The 23316-nt window shown below is 43.9% G+C and overlaps 2 protein-coding genes across 3 annotated transcripts; both read left to right on the forward strand.

Annotated features, from left to right (window-relative positions):
* Positions 1-1615: 1615 nt before the first annotated feature.
* NAA10 (N-alpha-acetyltransferase 10, NatA catalytic subunit) lies at positions 1616-14039 on the forward strand. Of its 2 annotated transcripts, XM_042453878.1 has the most exons (8): positions 1616-1773; positions 2819-2917; positions 4640-4698; positions 6803-6848; positions 7547-7662; positions 8523-8567; positions 12501-12585; positions 13683-14039. In XM_042453878.1, exons 1-8 carry the CDS (start codon positions 1753-1755, stop codon positions 13932-13934), a joined length of 723 nt encoding a protein of 240 aa, XP_042309812.1. In that variant the 5' UTR covers positions 1616-1752; the 3' UTR covers positions 13935-14039. The 2 variants fall into 2 exon arrangements, with proteins under 2 accessions (XP_042309812.1, XP_042309813.1); XM_042453879.1 differs by lacking the exon at positions 2819-2917 and having other exon boundaries at positions 1642-1773.
* Positions 14040-18046: 4007 nt separating this feature from the next.
* LOC121924144 (U8 snoRNA-decapping enzyme-like) lies at positions 18047-22874 on the forward strand. Its single transcript, XM_042455293.1, has 3 exons — positions 18047-18325; positions 20779-21051; positions 22383-22874. Exons 1-3 carry the CDS (start codon positions 18185-18187, stop codon positions 22566-22568), a joined length of 600 nt encoding a protein of 199 aa, XP_042311227.1. The 5' UTR covers positions 18047-18184; the 3' UTR covers positions 22569-22874.
* The last annotated feature ends 442 nt before the right edge of the window (positions 22875-23316 follow it).

Raw genomic sequence — 23316 nt, forward strand, 5'->3', positions numbered from 1 at the left:
AACCAAAGTACTGTACATGCAGTTTAGAATAGAGGCTTCTGGGAGAGTGGGATGCGGAAGGGGGAAGATGTGAAGATGTTCAAGGTGAAGCGTTTGTCCAGGCGCCTAAAGGGAACAAAGAGCCTTAGTAAAAGACTGACAGAGAATCATGTTGCAAGCTTTCGAGGTCACACTGGCTTCTTCATCAGGCAAACAGGAGAAAGAAATTGAAGATGTTAGTCATATAGGCCTGCATTTTGTGTCTTAGTTCAGATGGTAGGGAGAGCTATCTAAGACCAGAAATCAGAAAACGCAGGCCTTTTACTAACATCTTCAATTTCTTTCTCCTGTTTGCCTGATGAAGAAGCCAGTGTGACCTCGAAAGCTTGCAACATGTCATTATGCATTTTGGTTGGTCCAATAAAGGTATCATTGTTTGGATGTTATTGGATTTGCTATATGGCCAACACAGCTACCCCTTTAGGAAGAACATCCATTCCTTTGAGATTATGTGGTGCTGGGGAAGAGTGCTGAGGATCCCATGGACAGCCAAAAGGACAAACAAATGGGTCCCAGAGCAGATCAACCTGGAAATCACCATGGAAGCCAAGATGCCCAAACTGAGGCCGTTGTACTTTGGACACATCACGAGAAGGAAGGACTCATTGGAACAGACAATAATGCTTACTATTCTCTCTTACTGTTATGATCCCCACCATCAATATGGCTGAACCCTGGTTTGCTAATGATCATTGACTCTGGGCCTTCAAATGTGAAAGTGTCTTCATGATAGAAAATTACACCTTGAGGGCATCTAGTCTCTGACCACCAGCTAAAAACGAATTTGGGATTCTTGGTTTGCTTGAACTGTCATGGCTCCATCCTACGGAGTCCTGATTTGTAGGGATTATATTGTAGGGGTTTATCATTTGTTGTGTGGCACAAAACTACAACGCCTACAATTGCATAGCACTGAGCTGTGGCAGTTAAAGCAGTGTAATTTTGTGAGATGTTTATCCTTCTCTTGTCAGAGAGCTCTGGTGCCAGAACAAACTACAAATCCCAGGATTCCATAGCATTGAGCCATGGCAATTAAAGCAGTGTAGTTTTGTGAGATATTTATCCTTCCCTGGTGCCACTACAAACTACAAATCCCAGGATTCCATAGGATGGAGTCATGGTGATGCCAAACTGCATTAATTCTCCATGTGACAAAAGGCTAGCTCTCTAATTGGCTGAGATCAGCCATCAACCATCCCATTTTGTAGACGCTACTGGTTCCCTGAGAGTCACTTAACCTCAATCTGGTATGTGATAGGCTGTTGCAGCAATCAATCAAAATCCATCTCAATGGATGATTGGTTCCCTGCAGCCTAAAGGAGGCGGGGAATGTGTGTCGTTATCTTCCTAATATGGATACTGGCGGAAGCAATGGAAAAATAGATTAGAACCAGAGAGGGCGGGGGGACGGAAACTAAACCAACGAGCTTTGTCATTGGTCAGAATGACGCGTCTTAGGCGCAACCTGATTGGGCGTTGAGGAGGTGGCCATGCTCGGGGTAGAGGAGAAGAGGGCGGGGCTTACTAGGTAAATTCTATATGGTGATTGGCTAGCGGCTTCCTCTTTGCGGCTTAGGGATTGGCTGCGGGGCGGAGATGGACGCGTTCGATCTCTCGTCGCTCAGTCCTTGTCTTTCTCTGCGCCGATAGACACCGGTGGTTCCAGACGCTGTAGCGTGAGCTGGAAGGAGGGTGGAAGTAGACGCCGCAGCCATGAACATCCGGAATGCACGGGTTCGAGTCCCGGTGGGGGTGGAAAGCTGGGTGGTGCAAGGGAGGCTGCACTGGGATGGGAGGCGGAGGGATAAGAAGGGCTGGGAAAAGCAGTGGAGGAGAAGGCCCTGGGATGTAAAGGGTGGACTGTCAAAATAATGCGGTTTGATACTGATTTAAGTGCCATGGCTCCATAACCATCATCATCATGCTACAAAATCCTAGGACTTTGTAATTGTCTGAAGCACCACCTCAGGTCTTTGGAAGGCCTTGTAAAAACTACAGATCCCAGGATTCCATACCAGGATGGTGGAGCTGCAGCACTTAAAGGGGTATCAAGCCGCATTGTTTCTACAGTGTAGATGCACCATCAGAAGGAGCCATCTACTTATTCCAATGGAGGAGAAGAAGAAAGTCTATACATTTCATCTGGAATGGAGTGCATCTGCACTGTAGAAATAATAATGGGGTTTGATGCCGCTTTAAGATGGAATCCTGGGATTTGTAGTTTGTTGAGGTGCTAGCTCTTTGTATGATTGTTTTAGGGGAGGGTGGGATATTATTTATTTGGAAGAGAATTCCATAGCCTTGAGTCTTGGGCAGTTAAAGTGGTGTCAGACTGGATTACTTCTGCAGTGCGGATGCTGCCCGAGATGAGATTTTGTGGCCGAATAGCAGTGTAGTGGTTCGAGCGTTGGACTGTGACTCTGAGGAACAGAGTTCGAGTCTTACCCAAGGTCACCCAGTGGGTTTACATGGCCTGCTCAAGACTCGAACTCTGTTCCCCAGAGTCGCAGTCCAACGCTCAAACCACTACACTACTATTAGGCCACAAATCAAAATCTAATCTTAACCAAGTCACACTCTCTCAGCCTCAAAGGAGGGAAGAGGCAACCCACCCTCCGAACAAATCTTGCCAAGAAAACCCCATGATAGGGCCGCCTTAGAGTCGCTGGAAAAGGTTTGAAGGCAAATAACAACAACAGAAAGCCATAGACACACTTGCCTATTATTATTGTTGTTGTTTTCTTCAACCAACTTTCCTTCCTTCCCTCGCCCCCCCCAGCCGGAGGATCTGATGAACATGCAGCACTGCAACCTCCTTTGCTTGCCAGAGAACTACCAGATGAAATACTACTTCTATCATGGACTCTCCTGGCCACAGGTAACTCCTTTTGTATGTGCGTAACTGGTCAGCAACTACTTTTGTAAAGGGCATGGAAGAGTACAGATCAAACATCCATCTTTCAAAGGGGTCTGAATGCAGACCCCATAACCGCAAACCACAGCTCTCCTTTCCTCCTTCTGTTGCAGTGATTAACTTAGGTCTTTCAGATATTTTTCACTTCAGCTCCCAGAATTCCTGGCTGTTGGCCAAGCTGTCTGGGGCTTCTGGGAACTGAAGTCCAAAACACCTGCAGGAGCCACTGCTTTGTTGTGCTTTTTGACTTTTGCATCAGGAACCACAGAAGTGACACCTGCTCAGAGCTCAGATTTAGATTGAGAAGGCTTTGCTTGTGGAAGCGCTGTATAATAATAATAATAATAATAATAATAATAATAATAATATAATATAATATAATCTATCTATCTATCTAGATAATTATATATTATTATAACTAGTTCTCTTACTGACTCCAAGCATATAACCTCACTCTTTCCCAACCTCCATCTTGGAGCGAGGCGTCTAAACTTCCTCCAACTTTGATAGGGCCGCCATGACTAATAAGTTACAAATCGAGTTCTGCAGGTCTCATCTCCTGATGTTTTGTTCACTCCTTAGGATCTTTTATTGTTATTACTGGCTGTTCTGTAATGGGGTGCTGCTCCCTAGATTTAGGGGTTGTGTGAGCTCATTCACATTCATTAGACTCTAATGGGATTAAAGTTGGGAAATGCTGTGTTTAGATCTCACTGCAGCAATAAACCCACTGGGCAATGAGGTTTCTACCTAGAGAATACATGTCTGGCTTTAAATTCCCTTTAGGGAACTGTAGATTGTCTCTTGTATGCCAGCCTTGCAACACACACCCAAAATCCTCCTTTCTTAGGCTGCATCTGCACTGCAGAAATAATCTGGTTTTCTCTGACTTTCCTGCCGGCAAATTACTCTGACTCTCATTTACCAAAAGCTCCTGCAATATTGCAATGATGATGTTACTAACACAAACTCACTAGAATTCAAAGATATAGCCATGTTAGTCTATAGAATCAGTATATAGAAAGAACTTGTAGCAGCTTTGAGACTCACTGTAAGAAAGAAATTGGCAGCATGAGCTTTCGTAGACTTCAGTCTACTTCCTTAGATGCATCTGAGGAAGTAGACTGAAGTCTACAAAAGCTCATGCTGCCAATTTCTTTCTTACAGTGAGTCTCAAAGCTGCTACAAGATCTCTCCACATACAAACTCACTAGGTATTTTTAAAAAACCTTAACTTAGTGAATTAATGTTTTAAATATGTAGATGATGATATATAAATGCACAGTAGTACAGTATTTATTTAAAGCCATGGTTCAGATTTAGATTGAGAAGGCTTTGCTTGTGGAAGAGCTGTATGCCTGCTGGTCTTCATTGCTCCCCTTTTGATTTTGTTCCCACAGTAAGAGTTGCTAATTTTTCCAGAGCAATGCTACCTTTGCTTGTGACTGTTTGGAGTGGGGAATTGTGGGCCTTCTTTCTGTCCTTCAAATCTGTGCTGGAAATTGTGCAACCATCTCAATGTTGCTGGATTGCAACTCTTGAGGATTCCTTACCCCTGATGTGCAGTCTAGGGCTGATAGAATTTGTAGTCCAATGATACCTGGAGGGATGCATGGCCTGAGTGATGACAAACTTCTTAGTCAGTTTACTCTTTGTTCCTCTAACTACCTTCATTTTCTTCCCCAGCTCTCCTATATTGCCGAGGATGAGAATGGCAAGATTGTAGGATATGTGCTAGCTAAAATGTGAGTAGACACGTTAATCATCGGAATATGTATGTGTATGCATATATATATATATATATATATATATATATATATATGCATATATGCACAACTATAGCCAAGTAAGAGGTGCTAGCATGTATTAGTGTTACACATATGTATTAGCCTTCCCCAATATAGCTGCCCTCCATGTTTAGGACTGTAATTCCCATTAGTTTCTCTGGTCAGTGACCATGGAATTTGTTGCCTAAAACAACTGGCACATAGTTAGGAAAGGCTGGGATATACTTCAGCCCCAAAAGTGTGTAATCTCCCCTTTTCCCCTATTGAGTGGAAAAAGTGAATAAGTATACCATTGGGGAAACAGCAGAAAGGAGAGAGGCATCTAAACAACACTGTTATGACACTCTTCAGTATCCTCATTCTTCTAAGAAAAGCTTTTGGAATAACATGTTTCTTGTACTATTTGGAATATAGTCCAAAGTGGACTGTAGTCCCCAAAAGCTTCTGCCAAATTGAAATTGTTACTGTGTTAGGTGATAGCTGTGTTATGGCTTTGCCACAAGATACTAATAAAGTTATTCTCTGGAAATTGTTATCTCATGGGAATATGAGGAATCGTATGCAGGCAGTATTGTACCCATTAGCTAAAAAATAAAAATAAAAACCCTTCTCTCACCTTCCAATGCTCCACATTAATTGACTAATTTTTTGTTTCAAACATTTTGTTGTTATGACAAATGAGCAAGTGTTTCTAGATGTGGTGGGGATGCTTTGTAGTTTAGTTAGTACAAGCATCTTTCCCCCAAGTGGAAGAACAGGATTGTATACGTTAGAAAAACACGTCTCCTACTTCTGCTATACCTTAGTGACAGAATGTTATCTCCTTCACACAAAATGAGTTGAAGTTTTGTTCAATTACTGAACAAAAAGTGTGATGATGCTAAATGGTCTCATGTGGCCAAGGGAGATTTTTTTTTTCAGTATTGTATAGTTACAGTTAGAAATATGTATATATATTCGGACTGAGTGCTTGGATCCAGAGTGTCTAAAGGACTGTATTCTCACATATGACCCAATCCAGGCTTTTAGATATTTAAGGTCCAGGGCCAATTTTTTGATCTCACTCCCTTCAGCAGGATGTTAGTTGAGGATGTGAGAACTGGCCTCCTTGGTGGCTGCTCTTCAGTAGTAGAACTTACCTCCAGAGATGGTCAGTCAGTCTCCTCCCCTGCTGTCCTTACATTCATGCAGGCTTTGGGCGGTTGGCCTGTTGGGTCTTTTACTTTTCCTCACAATTCATTTTTAACTTGTAACTAATTATTTTAACTATTTTTGTTTTGTAAATCACTTCTTAGGTGTTTTTTCTTTTAATCTGTGTTGTGAACTGCCTTGGGTACCATGCTGGGAGAAAGATGGGAAATAAATAAATTTTATTTTATTTTTAATTTAATTCTGATTCAGTGCAATAACATCCAAAATCCCCAAAACACTGATACCTTTAATGGGACAACCAAAATGTCCAATATACATGTTGCGAGCTTTCAAGTCTTCACTGACATCTTCATCAAGCAAAGATGTTACAAATCATACAAGAGAAAGGGGAAAGAAATTATGATGTTAGTCATAGGCCTGCATTTTGCCAAGATGTTGTAGTTGTTGATCTCAGTAAAATGGTATGGAGGGGTATTCATGCTGGCAGACCCCTCTTCCTTCTGGCCTTGTGTGTACTGAGAGATTCTTAAAGTCCAGGAAATAAAATTTAAATTCCATTAACGATACAAAAAGATACTGTTTGATCCTAAGGCGAATCTATCACCGGGTTTTCATGGCAAGATTTGTTCAGCAGGGGTTTGCTTTTGCCTTCCTCTGAAGCTGAGAGAGTGTGAGTTGCCCAAGGTCACCCACTGGGTTTTAATGCCCGAGTGGGGATTTAAACTCTGTTCACCAGAGCCATAGTCCAACACTCAAACCACTACACCATTATTTACTGTTACTATGAGCTGTCACGATTCCTAGTTTTGGGGGAAATGCAGACTATAAATCCAAGAAATAAAATAAAGTAATGGTTTAGTAGGTAATAATTGAGATTTGAGGTGAGCTCACCTTTCACATCTGTTTTTAGGGAAGAAGATCCTGATGATGTTCCCCACGGACACATCACATCCTTGGTAATATTTCCTTCTCTTTTGGTTTCTTAATGGTGTGGGCCTGAGACAGGCCAAACATTTGGTCTGAGACTAGTAGAGAAGAATGGATGGGAGGGCTAGTAGTATCTCTGCTTAGCAGAACTTGAAATTCGCTATTAAGCCCTGGGCCAGTGATTCCTGAGCTTTAGTCCTCCAGATGTTTTGGACTCAAGCTCCCAGAATTCCTGATTTTTGGCCAAACTGGTTAAGGCTTCATGTGAGTTGAAGTCCAAAATTCTTACAGGGCTAACATTTGGGAAATGTTGGCCTAGGTCTTCTTCAGCTGTTGGATGGGACCTTTCCCTGAGGTATTACAAAATGCTTCCAGAAAAGTGGTCCTAGGAATTGCAACTTTGTGCCTGGTTTGCTTTAGTTGTGCTCTTCAAGCTCTGAAAGCCCAACCAGCAACTAGAAGAAGAAATCGCAGCTCAGTTAATGCCAGAGACAGCTGGATCAGATTCTATGACAGGCCAAAGGATGTAGGTGGAAGGAAGTTTTCCTTAAATGTTATTTAGGGTCCCATGAGGCACTTTTGTGTAGTGCAAAAGCAGTATCCATATCACAGACATGGTGGGCATGGAGCTAAAGGGATCATTCCAGATTTTGCAAGTGGGCTAGTAAAGTGAGCTGGCAGTTTTTGAAGTCTTGGTTCTACCTTTTCTCTCTTTCTCTTCCCTCAGGCGGTCAAGCGGTCCCACCGACGGCTGGGCTTGGCTCAAAAGCTGATGGACCAGGCCTCACGTGCCATGATTGAGAACTTCAATGCCAAATATGTCTCACTCCACGTGCGCAAGAGGTAAGCTTCTTTAATTCCATGCTTGGCTTCACTTCCATTAAATGACTTCCACAGAAGTACCTATTGTTACTCTTGCCCATTTTTTCCTGGCCAAGTTACTGCAGTAATGCCTCCACTTCCAGTATTCCATTATTTTTAGGTGGTTCAGATAAACCTGCAGAATGGCACCCTCCACTGAAGCATTTCCAACACTGTGTGAGCATGTTAAGAGACCTTTTCTATGCTACCTGCACATGTGGATAGTGGGGAAAGCACTTCTGTAGTGGGCAGGGGACTTGCTATTCAGAGGAGGTGGGCCCTTTCAGTGCATGGGGGAGATTGTTTTTGGCCAGCCTATTGGAATTACGCACAGAGGAAGAGTCCATCCTCTACCACTCTGGTCTTCCACATCTCCGGTAATGTTTCCTTTTGCCACATATGTTGGAAGTGGAATCCAAAATTATTTTGACTTACCTCTCCTTGTTCCTGGAGTTCTGCGACCAGCACTGACTTACAAAGTCTCTTCTTTTAGCTCTGTTTCACCTAAGTAAGATCATTCTCTGTGTCGCTCTTGCTCCTGTACCCTGATACAGTTTGCAGCAGGAATAGGGAATGTCTGGTGTTCCATTTGGCATTGCACTGCAGTTCCCACCAGCCTTAAGCAGCACAGCTGGGATGAAGGGACATAGGTAATGCAATCCAGTCACATCAGTAGGGCAGCTCCTTTCCCGTCGTTACTTTAGGAAAAGTCTGTTCTTAGCAAAGGAGAAAGAGAGGGTATTTGGAGCTCTTTGATGTCATTGCTGTGTCTCTTTTCTAAAGATTAAATTTACATGCTGAGCCCTTTTGTTTTACCTGATTATTTTTCTCTTGCCTTACAGTAACCGAGCGGCCCTACATCTTTATTCCAATACTCTCAATTTCCAGTGAGTACCCTGGGGCAACAGTGGTCATAATGACGATGTGATTAGGTCATTGGACCAAGGGAGGGCAGACTTCAGGTTGGCAGAATATACTTTGGGTTTTTTGCTAGAATCCTGGAGGTTCATCAGTCTGAACATATACAGACGCTTAGAACTCCAAGCCCACTTTGAGGGCTAGAACTGAATACCAGAACTGAACCGCTGAAAATCAACTCCTGGCTTCTCTTCACTACATGAACATTCTTCATTTTTGTAGTATAAATTTGAAGGTGGGGACATCATTTTGTTATTGATGTGTTAAATATTTGAAGTCAAAAAATTAATGCTGGATTACTGAAAAACAGCACAAGATCTAACAGTAGATGCTTATCTACGTTGTATTGAGCCCTGACCTTGGTCAGATAGAGGTTAGGAGGGGCTGAGGAAGTCATTTTTCAGCCTAGCTTACTCAATAAGCTTGTTGTATGGTTAAAATACCCTTCTTAGACGTTTGAAGTTAGGGATCCAAGAACTGATTTTGAGGTGTGGGGAGGGACTCAGCATTGGCAGGCAGCATGTTATTAACTTTGCCTGCTTGCAGTAGCATGGCAAATTAGTCTTCCTATTACTGAGGCAAGCTTAAAGAAAAGGACACTTGTAAGCATAGTACAGTGCGCCCTTGGCTTATGCGGGGGATCCGTTCCAGCCCCTCCCGCATAAGACAAATATCGCGTATGCTCAAGCCCCATTCAAGTGAATGGGGCTTGTGCACGCAGCAGCATGATGGCATGGCAGCGCACGCACCACCCCACCCCACATTCTCCTGCGCGGTTTTACGCAGCTTTGCACATAAGCTCAAAGCCGCGTATAGCGTGCCCACGTATAATGCAGGCGCACTGTATATACTGAGAGGTTCCTTCCATGTGTTCTGTGTAGATTACTCCAGCGTAAGTGCACATAGGGCAGATTGTAGGAGAACTTAATTATTCCTTCAAGGACTGAATGCTAATACCTATCTTAATATTTTATTTGTACTTCATCATTTAGTACAGTTATGATTGAGAGTTTCTGAGGTGAGTTTACTACATATGAGACTTGGTGGCCCAAGACATTTTGGTGGTGATGGAATAAAATCCTCTTCTTGTTGTTGTTGGGTGCCTTCAAGTTGTTTCCGACTTATGTCAACCTAAGGCAAACCTGTCATAGGATTTTTGTGGTAATGTTTCAAAGAATGTTTGACATTGCCTTCCCCTGAGGCTGAGAGCATGTGACGTGCCCAAGGTCACCCAGTGGGTCTCATGGCTGAGCTGTGAATCGAACCTTGGTCTCCAGAGTTATAGTTCAACACTCAAAACTACTATGCCATGCTGGCTCTCATCGGTCACCTAGCCAAGTGATAATGGGGCCTGAGCCTCCCTTTGTAGTCCAGGGTCCAGACTTGAAGCTGATGCACAGACAGGGAATATAATGTTGCAAGCAACAAAGTAAAACCACAGCTTTCCACTAACCTTATCAGGAAGTGTAAAACAAATTCTATTCTTATTGTAATATGTATAGATTAATTGTCTTTTAGTAAGGAGCGTAGGGACACAGAAAACTGCTTTATACAAAGCTAAGCTTTTGGTTCATCTAGTGCGGTATTGTTAGCAAGGATTGGCAATGGTTCTCTGCAGAAATTCTTAGAGACCCCCCCCCCCCCCCGCAGGTATGGCCCACAACTTGCATCCATTTGCAAGGGGCTCAGTGCAGGGCTCCACTGGCCAAAACCATTTCGTTGCTTTGTTTTAATGAAAAGCACCATACTCTCTCTGGAGGCTGTGGGGCGCATTTTTCCTAAGTGTTTGTTCTCCAAAACTTGTGGAAAAGGAGGGAGTCTTTTCCCTAAAAATATTACTTTTAGTTAGGCTATGTTTTGAAATTAGGCCCCTTCTGGATCTGTATGGGGCTGGTGGGAAGGAATATAGCAAAACTGCCTCACCATCAATTCTGTAGAAGTTGTGAAGGGCCTTTTTCAGGTTAATTTCCCCCCTAAGAATGTAGGGAAATGCCATTGCAATGTTTTGAGTGTCAAATTAGGAAACCAGGAGACCAGGGGTCAAATCCCCAGTCAGCCATGGTAATGTACTGGGTGAACTTGGGGCAGTCACACTCTCTCATCTCAAGGTGATGGCAAATCTCCAAAGGACTTGCCAAGACAGTCCTGTGAAATGGTCACTATGGAGAGGAGTCAACTCAAAGGCACCTGACAACAGCAAGGAAGATACAGCCCTCCAAGGTCCAGCCAGGGATGTGTATGGCCTCTGTAACTTGGAAAGTTGTCCACACCTGCTGGAGATGTTGGACGACTGAGCATACAAAGCTTGTGTTTTACCTGTAAGCAGTATGTTTCCTACATGTTATCTCTTTCTCGCGACCTCTGATACCCATGTCCTCTCACTTCTCTGAATATCTTTTCTTGGCACTAAGTGTCCACACTGTGTAAACCTTTGTGAAAGCTTCTAACAGAATTTGAGTAAAGCAGACAAACTGAGCAGACTTCTTTACTAATGAACTGGACTGCTATAGAATTGCGTTAGTAGTTTATCATAGGCCAGTTATTTTCACATAGAAATAAAGGAATAGCAGTGTGGTTGTCCAATTGCACGTCTACGTAGCGTGGCATACACTGTTCAGAGCTTGAACAATTCAAAGATATAGCCATGTTAGCCTGTACATAGAGAGATCTTGTGGCACCTTTGAGACTAACTGAAAAAAAGAAATTGTCAGCATGGGCTTTCGTAGACTTCTGTATACTTCGTTTATGAAAGCTCATGCTGCCAATTGCTTTCTTTCAGTTAGCCTCAAAGGTGCTACAAGAACTGTACTAAAACACTCAGAATCCTTCATCTGCCAGCTATATTGGCTGGGAGATTCAGCAAATTCTTGTCCGAAAAGGGTAACTTTTCTAAGCTCTGATTATTGATCTACCATCTTAATATGTGTAAGCCTGAGCAAGCTGCCTTGTAGAATGCAAATGATTAGAATTGGTCTTAAAGTAAGAGGAGCCTGGAATGTCATAAGTGGGTGGGGTGTGTTGAATCCCTCTGGAAATGCACAGAGACTGTCATCCTTCAATACTATGCAGCCACCAACACTTGGCAGCAGTTGTCTTAAATCTTGGAGGTGCAGCTGGATGCAGGCAATTCTCTTGTACCATACAGCCCACAAACTGCAGAGTAGGCAGCCCACTTACGTTCTTTCTGGAAGTGACAGGAAGAAGAATAAAGAAGGGCTTCCACTGTCTGGATGGTATAGAGAGATACATCAGCCACTGACACTGATTCTGCTGAAGCAGGGAGCACTTGGGCTCTCCAAACAGCAGTAGGTGGCAAATGATGTCCACTTCTGGCTTAAAAAAAGACTAAAATGTTGCTGCTGCTGCTGCTGCTGTGTGCCTTCAAGTCATTTCTGACTTATGGCAACCCTAAAACAAAACCTATCATGGGGTTTCCTGGGGCTGAGAATGTGTGATTTGTTCAAAGTAACCCAGTGGGTTTCCATCCCTAAGTGGGCAATCAAACCCTGGTCTCCAGAGTCATAATCCAGCACTCAAACCACTACACTACATTAGCTCCTTGGCTAAAATACTGTGTTTTTTTAAGGTCCGAGTGTGGTTGATGTGTTTGTGATGCCTCAGAGTGCTTCTGCCATTCTGCTTACTTGCAGGCTCCCACAAAACATGATTACATAAGTAATTATTGAATGTTTTGAATGTCGTATAAAGTAGCCTAGTGTTATATTCATCTGATGCCACCTAGGGATGCTCCCATGGGGCTGACGGGATTTTAACTGACGGCTTTACTGCTTGCATTCCTATTTACTGTACTGCATCAGCTACAAGCAAACTTGGAGTAGGTTTTTGTAATTTGGCCATGTTTGCTTTCCGATTGAAGCTAGTATTCTTGCTGTTTCCAACAGGATCAGCGAAGTGGAGCCCAAATACTACGCAGATGGGGAAGATGCATATGCTATGAAACGCGACTTGACACAGATGGCAGACGAGGTGAGCACAGAGCCTTACTGATGCCATCAGTACAGGAAAGTGTGTTTGTTTCCTCTTTATAGCTCATATCAGGCAGCTGTCTTATAAGCTGTGGTGGCTTTCAGTAAAGGCAGTTTCTGAAACTGAGTGTTCTGCAAAAAATGACATCCAATCTGTCTCCTGACAGAGGCAAGAGCCAACACCCTACATTAATAGCATTGAAAGTGTTCATTGTCCAAGCTAGGCTTTTGGCAGTTCTGGACTCCCTGGAGATAAAAAGAGCAGACGGGAAGGAAACAGAAGGAAAATAGGGCCCTCTGCTGGCTTTATACATCCATTTTTTGGATCAGTGGTCATTTTTATACATTTGAGGGCATTTTAGGAAATTGCAGTATTACCTGGAGGTGTAAAATGGCTGTACAGTGGACATGGCCACCCACAAGACACCAGCCACCCCCAAACCCCCCCCCCCCAAACAAAAAACACCTGGAGATGCTGAAAGAATTAACTTCAAGACCAAAGTGGGAGTTTGAACTCAAAAATACAAAGCTGCTCTTGAAGACTGGCTTGCCTCATGACTGCACTGAAACACTTTTATAATTCTGTCCTTGAAGAAAGTTCAGAAGTTGCAACTAGTGCAAAATGCAATAGCTCAACTGTTGACAGGAATATTGTATAGAAAGTACGTGATGCCAGTCTTAAAAGAACTGCACTGGCTGCTGATACATTGCTAGTATGACTTCAAGGTGCTTGTGATGACATTGAAATCCTAAATGGCTTGGGACCTTGAAGGAGCACCTTTCCCCATGCATCCCTGAGGATTGTGATTTCCTGTTGGAGGTGTTCCTCTGTGTCCCACCAGTGAGGTCAAAACGCTGTGTTAGGACATGGGAGAGAGCCTTCTGGCCATGTCACCTCACTTGAGGAATGCTCTCCCCCTGGCTGTAATTTTGGCTCCCAAACCTACCCTTGATTTATACATGAAGGTTGACTTACAGTTGAGTATATACTGTAATTAATTGATTAATAACTGAGGAAAGGGTTTTATAGCATTTTTTTCCTTGTCCTCCTCTGCTCTGCAGAAAACCCTAAATAAAATATGTATCTTTGCCCCACAGCTGCGGAGGCAGGTGGAACTGAAAGAAAGGAACAAGCACTCTGTGCTGGGCTCCATTGAGAACAAGGGTGCTGAGCACAAGGCCAACCACATGGGCGAGTGCTGCCGGGATGACAAGTGTCCAGGAGCGGTGGTAGGCGGTGGGCCTGGGGCCGAAGACAGTGGGGACAGCAAGGACGTCAGTGAAGTCAGCGAGGCCACAGAGAGCACGGATGTCAAAGACAGCTCAGAGGCTTCTGACTCAGCCTCGTAGCCTCTTCCTTGCTGCCCTGGCCCTTGCTCCAACTGAAGGACTAGTGGTCCTCCAGAGGACCATGGCCCTACAAGTGGATTGGAAATAAAGCTTATGGAACCAGTGGCTGGCTTGTGTCGGTGTGACTAGTTTGTGTTTTGGGGAAGGAGAGTCCAGTGATAACTGATGTACAGAAAAAGACAAGTGTGATCCAGGCCCTGGAACCCCTGTGTGGGTCTTGTTCTCTGTTGCACCAAAGCCAGGATCCTACAGATCGGTGTAGCTCTGCACATGCAGTTCTGATTCCTTCCATCACCTGGCAGCTGTCAAGATCTAGGAGGGACCACTGCTTCTGTCACTTCTTGATGGAGATGGGGAGGAGATTGACACTGTGGAGAAGAAACTGGACTCATCTTGGTTGTCGGGGGAAGATAGGAGAACACAGTCTCAAATAGACCTGCCTTTTCATTCCTTCAGGAATGGAGAGCAGCCAGATCTTCATGGTCTGAATCCTGTTCCCTTCCTCCTAGTAAGGAGCAGCAGCAACAGCAGCACCCTTTCTCCCAAGGCTTCATACTCTTGGGTGTGGGAGGTTTTTGGATAGAGCTCAAGGGTAAGAGACTAACCCTCTCTTTGTTGATGGGTGCCTTCAGGTTTTTCCTGACATTTGGTGACCTTAAGGCAAACCTATCATAGATTTTTCTTGGCAAATTTCCATAGAGGGTGTTTGCCATTGCCATCCTCTCAGGCTGAGAGAGTGTGACCTGTCCAACATTACCCAGTGGGTTTTATGGCTCAGTGGGGAATTGAACTCTAGTCTCCAGAGTCCTAGTCCAACACTCAAACCACTACACCACACCGACTCTCTGTGCCTCATCCAAAAAGGGATTTATGCATGTGTAAGGTGGTCTTCTTAAGAGAACCAACGTGGTGTAGTGGTTTGAACATTGGGCTGTGACTTGGGACCAGTGTTTGAATCCATGGGGAGGCCTTGGGCAAATCACACTCAGCCTCAGAAGAAGGCAAAGGCAAACCCTCTCTGAACAAATCTTGCTGAGAAAACCCAGTGATAGAGATGCCATAAGTCAAATCACTTGAAAGCATACATCGAGCTGCACTTGTGTCTGTGTAAGTCACTTAACAGGATGCCCCCTTGTGTCTCCCTTTGTTACCAACTCTAGTGAACCTGTAGCCTTCTCTGTGTCTTTGCTCACCCAGTTCCTATCCGCCCCTTCCATCTTCGCATTCAGTGAAGGTTGGTTGGAGATCAGTAACAAGTTTCTCACCTGCCATATCTTCGACAAGTTATTTTGGGGTTCAGTTTTAGGTCCCAGAGTTTCCTAGGCAGCATAGCCAGTGATTATTCTGGGTTTTAGATTTTTCCAAATTCTGCTTTAGCTATTTTCCACAATCTACCAGGCAAGGTGGCCACCTCTTGTGTAAGACATATCCCTTTAAAAGCTCAAGTGGATGCAAGAGTAAAGACCACCCTGGTTCTCTTTTCCCCATCACTCTGTCTCCTGCTGTAAGAGAGGGAGACTCCAAGGAATGGGGTGAATAACAAATAAGAATGGGGTGGGGATGAGGAGAAGATGTATGTCTTCATATTCTGCTGCTTCAAAGGGCTGGGAGATGGCGTAAGAGGTCACAAATAGATTGGGCCAAACAGCCCTGGGCTTTGTGGTGGGTATACTGCTGCTATTGCTGGTACAACATTTTGTCTTTTAGAGGAGAAATGCAGGCAGGTTTTGCTACTCACTTGCAAGCTAGTAGAATCACCCCATGCATTGTAGTTTCAAGCAGGCTGAGAGCAGAGTGAACATTTTCTCCCCTTTGTTTGATCAGCATCAGTGGCACAAATAGCACCATAGATGTGCTAATTGCTAACTTCCAGGGCAGGGCCATGGTGCTGTTTGTGCCACTGATGCTCAGCAGACTAAATGGGGCATGTGCTTGTGGTGCACACCTGCAGGCACACACTGCCATTCAAGCCAATGGGGCTTGAATATCATCAAGTTTCTGTTTTCAAGGGAAGGTCAGGAACAGATCCCCCATGAAAACAGGGCTGACTGTATATGGTATATGCTTATGCAAGACTGCATTCCCAGAATGATTTGACATGTGTTAATGCCTCAGCCCTCAAAGGGGGCAAGAGATAAATCGGAATCAAAGCAGGACCCAGTGATAACATCCTTAAAAAAGGAATGTGGTAAAGAATTTGTAATTGGCTTGTAATGAGATATACTAATAGGTAAAAACCAAATGGTGTTAAGACTATATATCATTTGGAGATACAAGATAAGCTATGATATTTAGAAGTAAAGAAATCTGATAACAGATTTTTAAAAAAGTCTAGGAAGTTTTGTTATTAGTGTGGTTTATTTTGTGTTGTAAAGTTTTGTAAGTGCTTTAATTTTTATTTTCCATTGAATTTTGTATTTTGTTATGTTTCTGTTTATGTGGATGATTTAAAAAAAGATAATTTAATAATGATTAAAAAGGGTCACTTTTGGTTTGCATACGTAACACACATTATGGACCATTGTGCAGGGCTGAGGAAATAGAGAATTAAATATTATGCGCTAGCTGTCAAAGGCACCGGATTCTATGCAATCTTGGAAGCTAAGCCGGATCAGCCTTGCTTAGTACTTGGATGGGATACTAATAAGGAATGCTGGGTACTGTAGGCTATATTTCAGAGGAAGGACCTGGCAAAACCACCTCTGAGTATTCCTTGCCTAAGAAAACCTGGTGAAATTCATGGGGCTGCGTCATGTCAACAAGTGATTTAGGGTGATGTATCTACACTGCAAAAATAATGCAGTTTGTCATCACTGGTGCTATCCTACACAGTCCTGGGATTTGTAGTTTTCCAAAGAAGCAATCCACAGGGTGACCAGACATCCTCTTTTTCCAGGACATGGCCTACATTTCAACCTTCTGTCCAGGAAGAATGCCCATATGCCCTCAGTTTTGAGCATGACTAAGAAGCACATTAAGTAACAGCATGTTTGCTGCTCCCCTTTGAGAAATTTGTCTATTTAGCAGCCTGTCCTTGCTGCAAATAAGAGGAGAAGAAGGATCCTACTAAAGGTCTTTTTTCCCCCAGCTGCAGCAAACAAGACTCGCACCCAGAGCTCAGGGCATGTTTGTTTCCCAGAGGAGAAAAGGACACGGGGCAAATGTGGGGTTTTTAAAACAGTTTATTTTTTAAAAAAACAATTTGAAAAAACATTACCATACAATAAAAACAAAAAAACAAACATGGACAGAATGAATAAACATACAAACACCTACAACTTACGTTACCTTATAGTAACTTTATATGCAAGGGATGCCATTGAATACAATAGGACTTGAGCTGAAGAAGAGTGGGGTATAAATACAATAAATACGAATGAATGAATCAATGGATGAATATCCACCGGGGTTCGAACCAAAGCCCAGTGCATACCAAGGCCCCACTGTGTGTGTGTGTGTGTGTGTGTGTGTATATATATATATAATAAAATTATATATAAAATAAAAGGTATATATAAATATAATAATATACATAATAAAATTAGTTATATATAATTAGTTATATAAAATTTAGTTATATATAAGCTAAAAGTTATATATGTATTGTATAATAATCAATATTCTATTTATGGATCTTTACAATAAAATTTTAAAATTAAAAAAGTTATATATATATATAATTTAAATAATAAAATTATATATATATATATATTATATATATGTTACATATGTGTGTGTGTGTAAATAAGCCATACTAAATGAATTTATATTTACAGTGGTGTTTTTAGCTTTTGCTTTGTAATGCCCTCCTTTTTTCTGAAACGTCCTACATTTTGGTGTGCCTTGGCCTCTCTTAAGGTTATGTCATCTGGTCACCCTGGAGAAGGCTAAAGACCTTGCAAAACTACAAACCATAGGCTGGAGCGACAGCATTTAAAGCGGTATCAAGCCGCATTGTTTCTACAGTGCAGAAGATGCACCCTCTAAAATGCCTTCCGCAGACGCACAGCGCTCCAGAATGCAACCCTCTCAGCTTTGAAGAGAACGGTCACCGGAGGTGTTTCAACGTTCTAAGCTTCCTTCCTTCCCGCTCTCTGATTGGCTGCAGCCATAAGTTCGGAGAGCGCTGATTGGAGGAGGCGCGGCCCTGTGTTTGTCTTTCCCGTTCTGTTCCCTCGCTGGCTGTTTCAGGTGGAATCGAAAGCGGCGAAAGGACTGGACGCGTGTCGGCGCGCGTCTCGTGTGAAACCATGGGCGAATCACGTGTTATCTCCCGGGAGGAGGCCTTGCGCCTCGATGGGCCCGAGTGGAAGCACGCCTGCCACGTCCTCCTCTACGCGCCTTGCCCCGGACGCCTCTTCGGGAGGATCCCTTTGCGTTATGCCGTCTTGGTGAGAGGACTGGGTTGTGGGGAAGACGGGACAGAGGCTGCTGGGTTTGGCTTTGAGTCCTTAGGGCGAACCTTGGCCAGATTTGTTCAGAGGGGGTTTGCCAGTGCCTTCCCCTGAGGCTGAGAGACTCAGTGGGTTTCCATGGCTAGATTTGAACCCTGGTCTCCAGAGCCATAGCTCAGCACACAAACCACTGCACCACAGTGGCTCTTACTGAATCGGATAGGGAAGGCCATTGCCATCCCCTGAGGCTGAGAGAGTGTGACTTGACCAAGGTCGCCCAGTGGGTTTCCATGGCTGAGCTGGGAATCGAACCCTGGTCTCCAGAGTCATAGTCCAGCACTCAAACCACTATGCCACACTATCTCTATGAAAATAAAGATTGGCTTTAAGGGAGTGGGGATTTTTGCATTCTTGTGTTTGAGAAATTATGCCATGCAGGCAAGGAACCAGCTGAGAAAATGAGATGATAGAAACAATTTGAAGGCATACAACAACAACAACAACAGACTGTCAAAATGGGATAAACGCTGGGATTTAGAGTGGAGTAGGGGGTGTTTGAGCAAGAAAGGCAGTTTTCTAGGCTCTTGTCTCGTTCTTAGAATCTGTGATCTGTTACTGACCAAGATGTGATGTGAAGGAAAGCTGAAACAGTAAACAAGATGCACCAGATTATGCAATGTTTGCTTTATTCGCTTTATTCAAGTGCTTTACACCTAATTAAGCTGGCGCCAATAACTCATCAGCAAAAGGTAGGTAGGCGCCAGCATTGGCACAGTGCCCCCCCCACGCCCAGTTTGCAGTGTGTGTGGCCTACATGCTCCGTCCCTTTTACTGACTCATGCATCACCTGCAGTGATACGTCTTGCGTTCTGCCCATCTCTTTGGACTGATCCCTTTTGACAGTTTGTTGTTGTTGTTTATTTTTTATTTCATTTTTAGGCCGCCTTTCTCCCAAAAAGGAACCCAAGGTGGCTCACAAGATAAAAGCATTTAAAAAACTTTCCCAAATTGTTGTTGTGTGTCTTTATGTCATTTCCTATTTATAGCAACCTTAAGGTGAACCTGTCGTGGAGTTTATTTGGCAGGTTTCTTCAGAGAGGGTTTGCCGTTGCCATCCTCTGAAGCTGAGAGAGTGTGACTTGCCCAGTGTCATCCAGTAGATGTGATGGCTGAGCGGGGTTTTGAACCCTGAGTCAAACACTCAAACAACTACACCACGGAGAGTCACCCTTATTTTTAGTTGGTTAAAATGGCCTCCTGGCTTGTTGTTTTATGATATAGTTGCTACTCAAGTGTGACTGCTTGTCACTCCTGTTCTGGGAGTGACTCCAGTTCTAAAAAAGGAATGCTTCCATGCTTTGAAAAGTGTTATTGTAAGCTGTTTTATGGACGCCAGAAATCCTTCTGTAAATGTGTGTGTGGGGAGAAAGTTATATCACATTCATTTGCACAGAGACAAAACAGCAAGACTGTTTAGCTTTAAATTTTAAGCTTTCATGACTAGGATCCCTTTGGGGAGATATAGTGGTGACTTCAGTATAGGTATTTTGGGGATGTAGAAAATCAGCGTAGCCTAGTGGTTGGAGAGTTGGACTACAACTCTGGAGACCAGGGTTCGATTCCCAGCTTGGTCATGAAACCCACTGGGTAACCTTGGACAAGTCATATGCTCTCAGCCTCAGGGGAAGGCAATGGCAAGCCGCCTCTGAACAAATCTTGCCAAGAAAACTCCATGATAGGTCCACCTTAGGGTCACCATGAGTTGGAAATGATTTGAAGGCACATCACAACAACAAAGAGGAGGAAAGTGTGGTAACTTCTGGTGTAATGCCTTTCCTCCTGGATGTGCGGGAAGGCTAGTGGGCACAGCTCCATCTCCCCAAGCTTTTGAACTATTGTAGGGGTGCACACCTATTCTCCACCAGGTGTATGAGGGGAGCCCAGCTGCACCGAGAAGGTGTCGCCTACAACCACTCAGAAGTTGATGGGACAGGTATGCACTTTCAAGCTCTCCTAACAGTTGTTGCACATCCAGAGAAAAATGTATGACCTCTCATTTCCTTCACATGTACCATCACAGCTTGCTGAAGCTGACAGCTGCAGGAAACACCAGGTTGTAGTCCAAAACAGTATGTTTCCTCCAACCTTTGTGACTTAAATCCAGTTGTTAGTCCCAGGTAGAATAAATCCACCAAATATATAGGGCCTAAATATCCTAATGGTACCACATCCCTCTGATCTTGGGGCTAAGCAATACCAGGTGCTGCAGGCTGTATTTCAGAGGAAACTGGCAAAAGTGCCTGTGAGTAATCTGTGCCTAAGAAAAACCTATGAAATTCATGGGTTTGCTATAAGTCAGCAGGAGACTTACACACACACACTCACACTGGATCAAGGGGTGTGTGTTTATGTGTGTAACTGAACAGACTGGCTCTCCTCTTCTTTTCCAGATGCAGATGCGGTTTGATGGCCGCCTGGGGTTTCCAGGTGGGTTTGTGGACCCACAGGATCTCTCCTTGGAGGAGGGTCTGAGCAGGGAGCTCCATGAGGAGTTAGGCCCTGGTGCTGCTTTGCTGCGAGTGACTGAAGAGAACTACTTGAACTCCCACACCTCTGAGAGGCCTCAGCGAGTGGTGGCTCACTTTTATGTCAAGCAGCTTAGCCTGGAGGAGCTCCAGACCTTGGAGGAGAAGGCCACTCGGGCCAAAGACCATGGCTTGGAGGTACAGAAAGGTGACAGGGGGATGCCAGGAACTGGGGCATAGAACAGGTTCTGCATATCTTCTACCTTAAGGCTGCCATCCTAAATGCATCTAGCTGGGAGTACATCCTACTGAATTCATTGGAGTTTGCTTGGAGTAGCGTATGGCAGTGGTTCTAACTGCCCACCCTCCCACATTACATCTACATACCCATGTCGTGTCCCCTCCCTTGAATTAGTACAGTGGGCCCTTGGTATCCACGGGTTCAATATCCACGGATTTGAGGAACCTTGTATTGAAATTGACATTTTTTTTTAACCTTATGATGGTCAGGTTGTGAAGTGGTCCCAGGGCAATAGCAGTTCCAAGGCTGCTGTTGCAAGACCTGGCCAAACTGATGCCTCTCCCCCCCCCCCCCCCCCCCCCCCGTGGAAATTAATCACACCATGAAGCCACAGCCAGAAGGAACTTAAACCCTATCCTCACTCTCTTTCCCACCTTCACATCACAAAGCCTCTGCCAGAATTTAAACCCTTGCTTCACTCACTTTCCTGCCTTCTCACAAGGAAGCCTCTGCCAGAATTCAATGCCCTGCCTCATGCAGTTTCCCACCTTCTCACAATGAAACCTCTGTCAGAATTTAAACCCCTGTCTTACTCACTTTCCCACCGTCTCACAAGCAGGCCTCTGACAGAATATAAGCCCTTGCCTCACTCGGATTTCCACCTTCTTACAAGGAATCCTTTGCCAGAATTAAAACCCCTTTCTTGCTGATACACCTGCTTGGGTTTCCTCCTTGGATCAAATGTTCGTTAATTAGAGCCTATATTTCTAGAGACACCCTAGAATAACTCTTATGCCTCCTCCCCACTTTTGGTCATGGCTCACCATTTGAGAACTACTGGGTTGTCCATAATGTAAAATGCTGCACTAGTTGTAGCTTGCATACCTTGTGTAATTTCTTAATGTGGCTAAAAGCCTCATCAAAAATTTAAAATTATTTTACACATCGTTATGGTGGTCTTACTATTCATGGGGAGAGTGAGAAGGAACTCTACCACTAGTGGAAGTCTTAATCACAACTCTTCTGATCCTATACACTTTGAGCATACGTTTGGAATCCAAAGGGACTGAAAGATGGGGTGTGGGGATGAGGCTTAAACTGAGATTCCTCGGAAACTACACCATGTTTCCTAGATGGGATGTCCCGTACATTTCCTGCACTGTTGTTGAATTCAAATAGTTCTGGTTGCATCATGGGCATCTTGAGTAGGGTAAAGTTTTTCTAAAGTGAACAGGGCTGTGGATTGGATTTTGTGACCTGTTTCCCCCTCTTTTCTTGCTTCATACAGGTTATGGGTCTCTTTCGCGTCCCCCTTTATATCCTGCGTGATGGTGTTGGAGGTCTCCCAGCTTTTCTGACAAACAGTTTCATTGGCAATGCCCGGGAGCAGCTCATTCATGCCCTGGACACTTTCCAGCTAGTTCCAAAAGAGCAACTTCAGAAAGCTGTTAAAATGGCCCAGAAGAGACCTTGAGTTTCCTTGGATGGTGTTGCTGCCCTCTTCCTCTCAATGGTTCTGTGATGGGATTGCCCAAAGAACATTAGACTTCTGAATGGAGTGGCTACAGAAGAAGAGTGTGGGGAGACAGCTGGAAAGGAGCTTTTCTGTTCTCCAACCTCTCAGGAATGGCTAGTTGTCTTGGAATTGAAACCTGTAAAAAGTATGGCTCTGGACAGAGATTTGAACATGTCGATTGTTTAGCATTTGCATTATTGACAGTGTCTGTCTAGCTTGGATCGGGATGAGCAAGGCATTTAAAAATTAAAGCTAAATGGTCTACCTCTTGCTGTTATGTGTCTGTGCAAATAAGTGTAATATGGCCTGCTCCCCATGCACACATTTACACATGGATTTCTGGCATCCAGAAAACAGCTTACAATAACACATTTTAGAACTTAGAAGCATTCCTTTTTTTTTAGACCACAACTCCCAGAATCTTCTAGAAGAACTGTGGTGCAAAGAAAGTTGCTTTCCCAAGCTCTGCATGGCTTCTGTTTTCCAGCCAATATTTCACACTACTTCCTTGAGTTTCAGTGTTTCCATAGCTGAGTTTTGCATTCCCTTCACAAGGTTCTGGCACACTTTGTTGTTTGTTTGTTAATGCCCTCAAGTTAACCACTACTTATAGTGACAGCGTGTATGAGGCATCTCCAAAAAACCCTATTCTCCACTGGGTCCTGTAAATTTAGGCACGTGACCTCCCTGATTGAGTCTATCCATC

Source organism: Sceloporus undulatus, chromosome 2, assembly GCF_019175285.1.
Source record: "Sceloporus undulatus isolate JIND9_A2432 ecotype Alabama chromosome 2, SceUnd_v1.1, whole genome shotgun sequence".
Lineage (NCBI taxonomy): Eukaryota > Metazoa > Chordata > Lepidosauria > Squamata > Phrynosomatidae > Sceloporus > Sceloporus undulatus.

Bases quoted from the DNA above. Each gene is read 5' to 3' on its own strand.
- NAA10 (XM_042453878.1), top strand. From the start codon at position 1,753: ATGAACATCCGGAATGCACGG. The intron at 2,918-4,639 runs GTAACTCCTTTT...TTTCTTCCCCAG, and splicing joins ATGGACTCTCCTGGCCACAG to CTCTCCTATATTGCCGAGGA. The intron at 4,699-6,802 runs GTGAGTAGACAC...ATCTGTTTTTAG, and splicing joins GGATATGTGCTAGCTAAAAT to GGAAGAAGATCCTGATGATG.
- LOC121924144 (XM_042455293.1), top strand. From the start codon at position 18,185: ATGGGCGAATCACGTGTTATCTCCCGGGAGGAGGCCTTGCGCCTCGAT. The intron at 18,326-20,778 runs GTGAGAGGACTG...CTTCTTTTCCAG, and splicing joins CTTTGCGTTATGCCGTCTTG to ATGCAGATGCGGTTTGATGG. The intron at 21,052-22,382 runs GTACAGAAAGGT...TGCTTCATACAG, and splicing joins CCAAAGACCATGGCTTGGAG to GTTATGGGTCTCTTTCGCGT.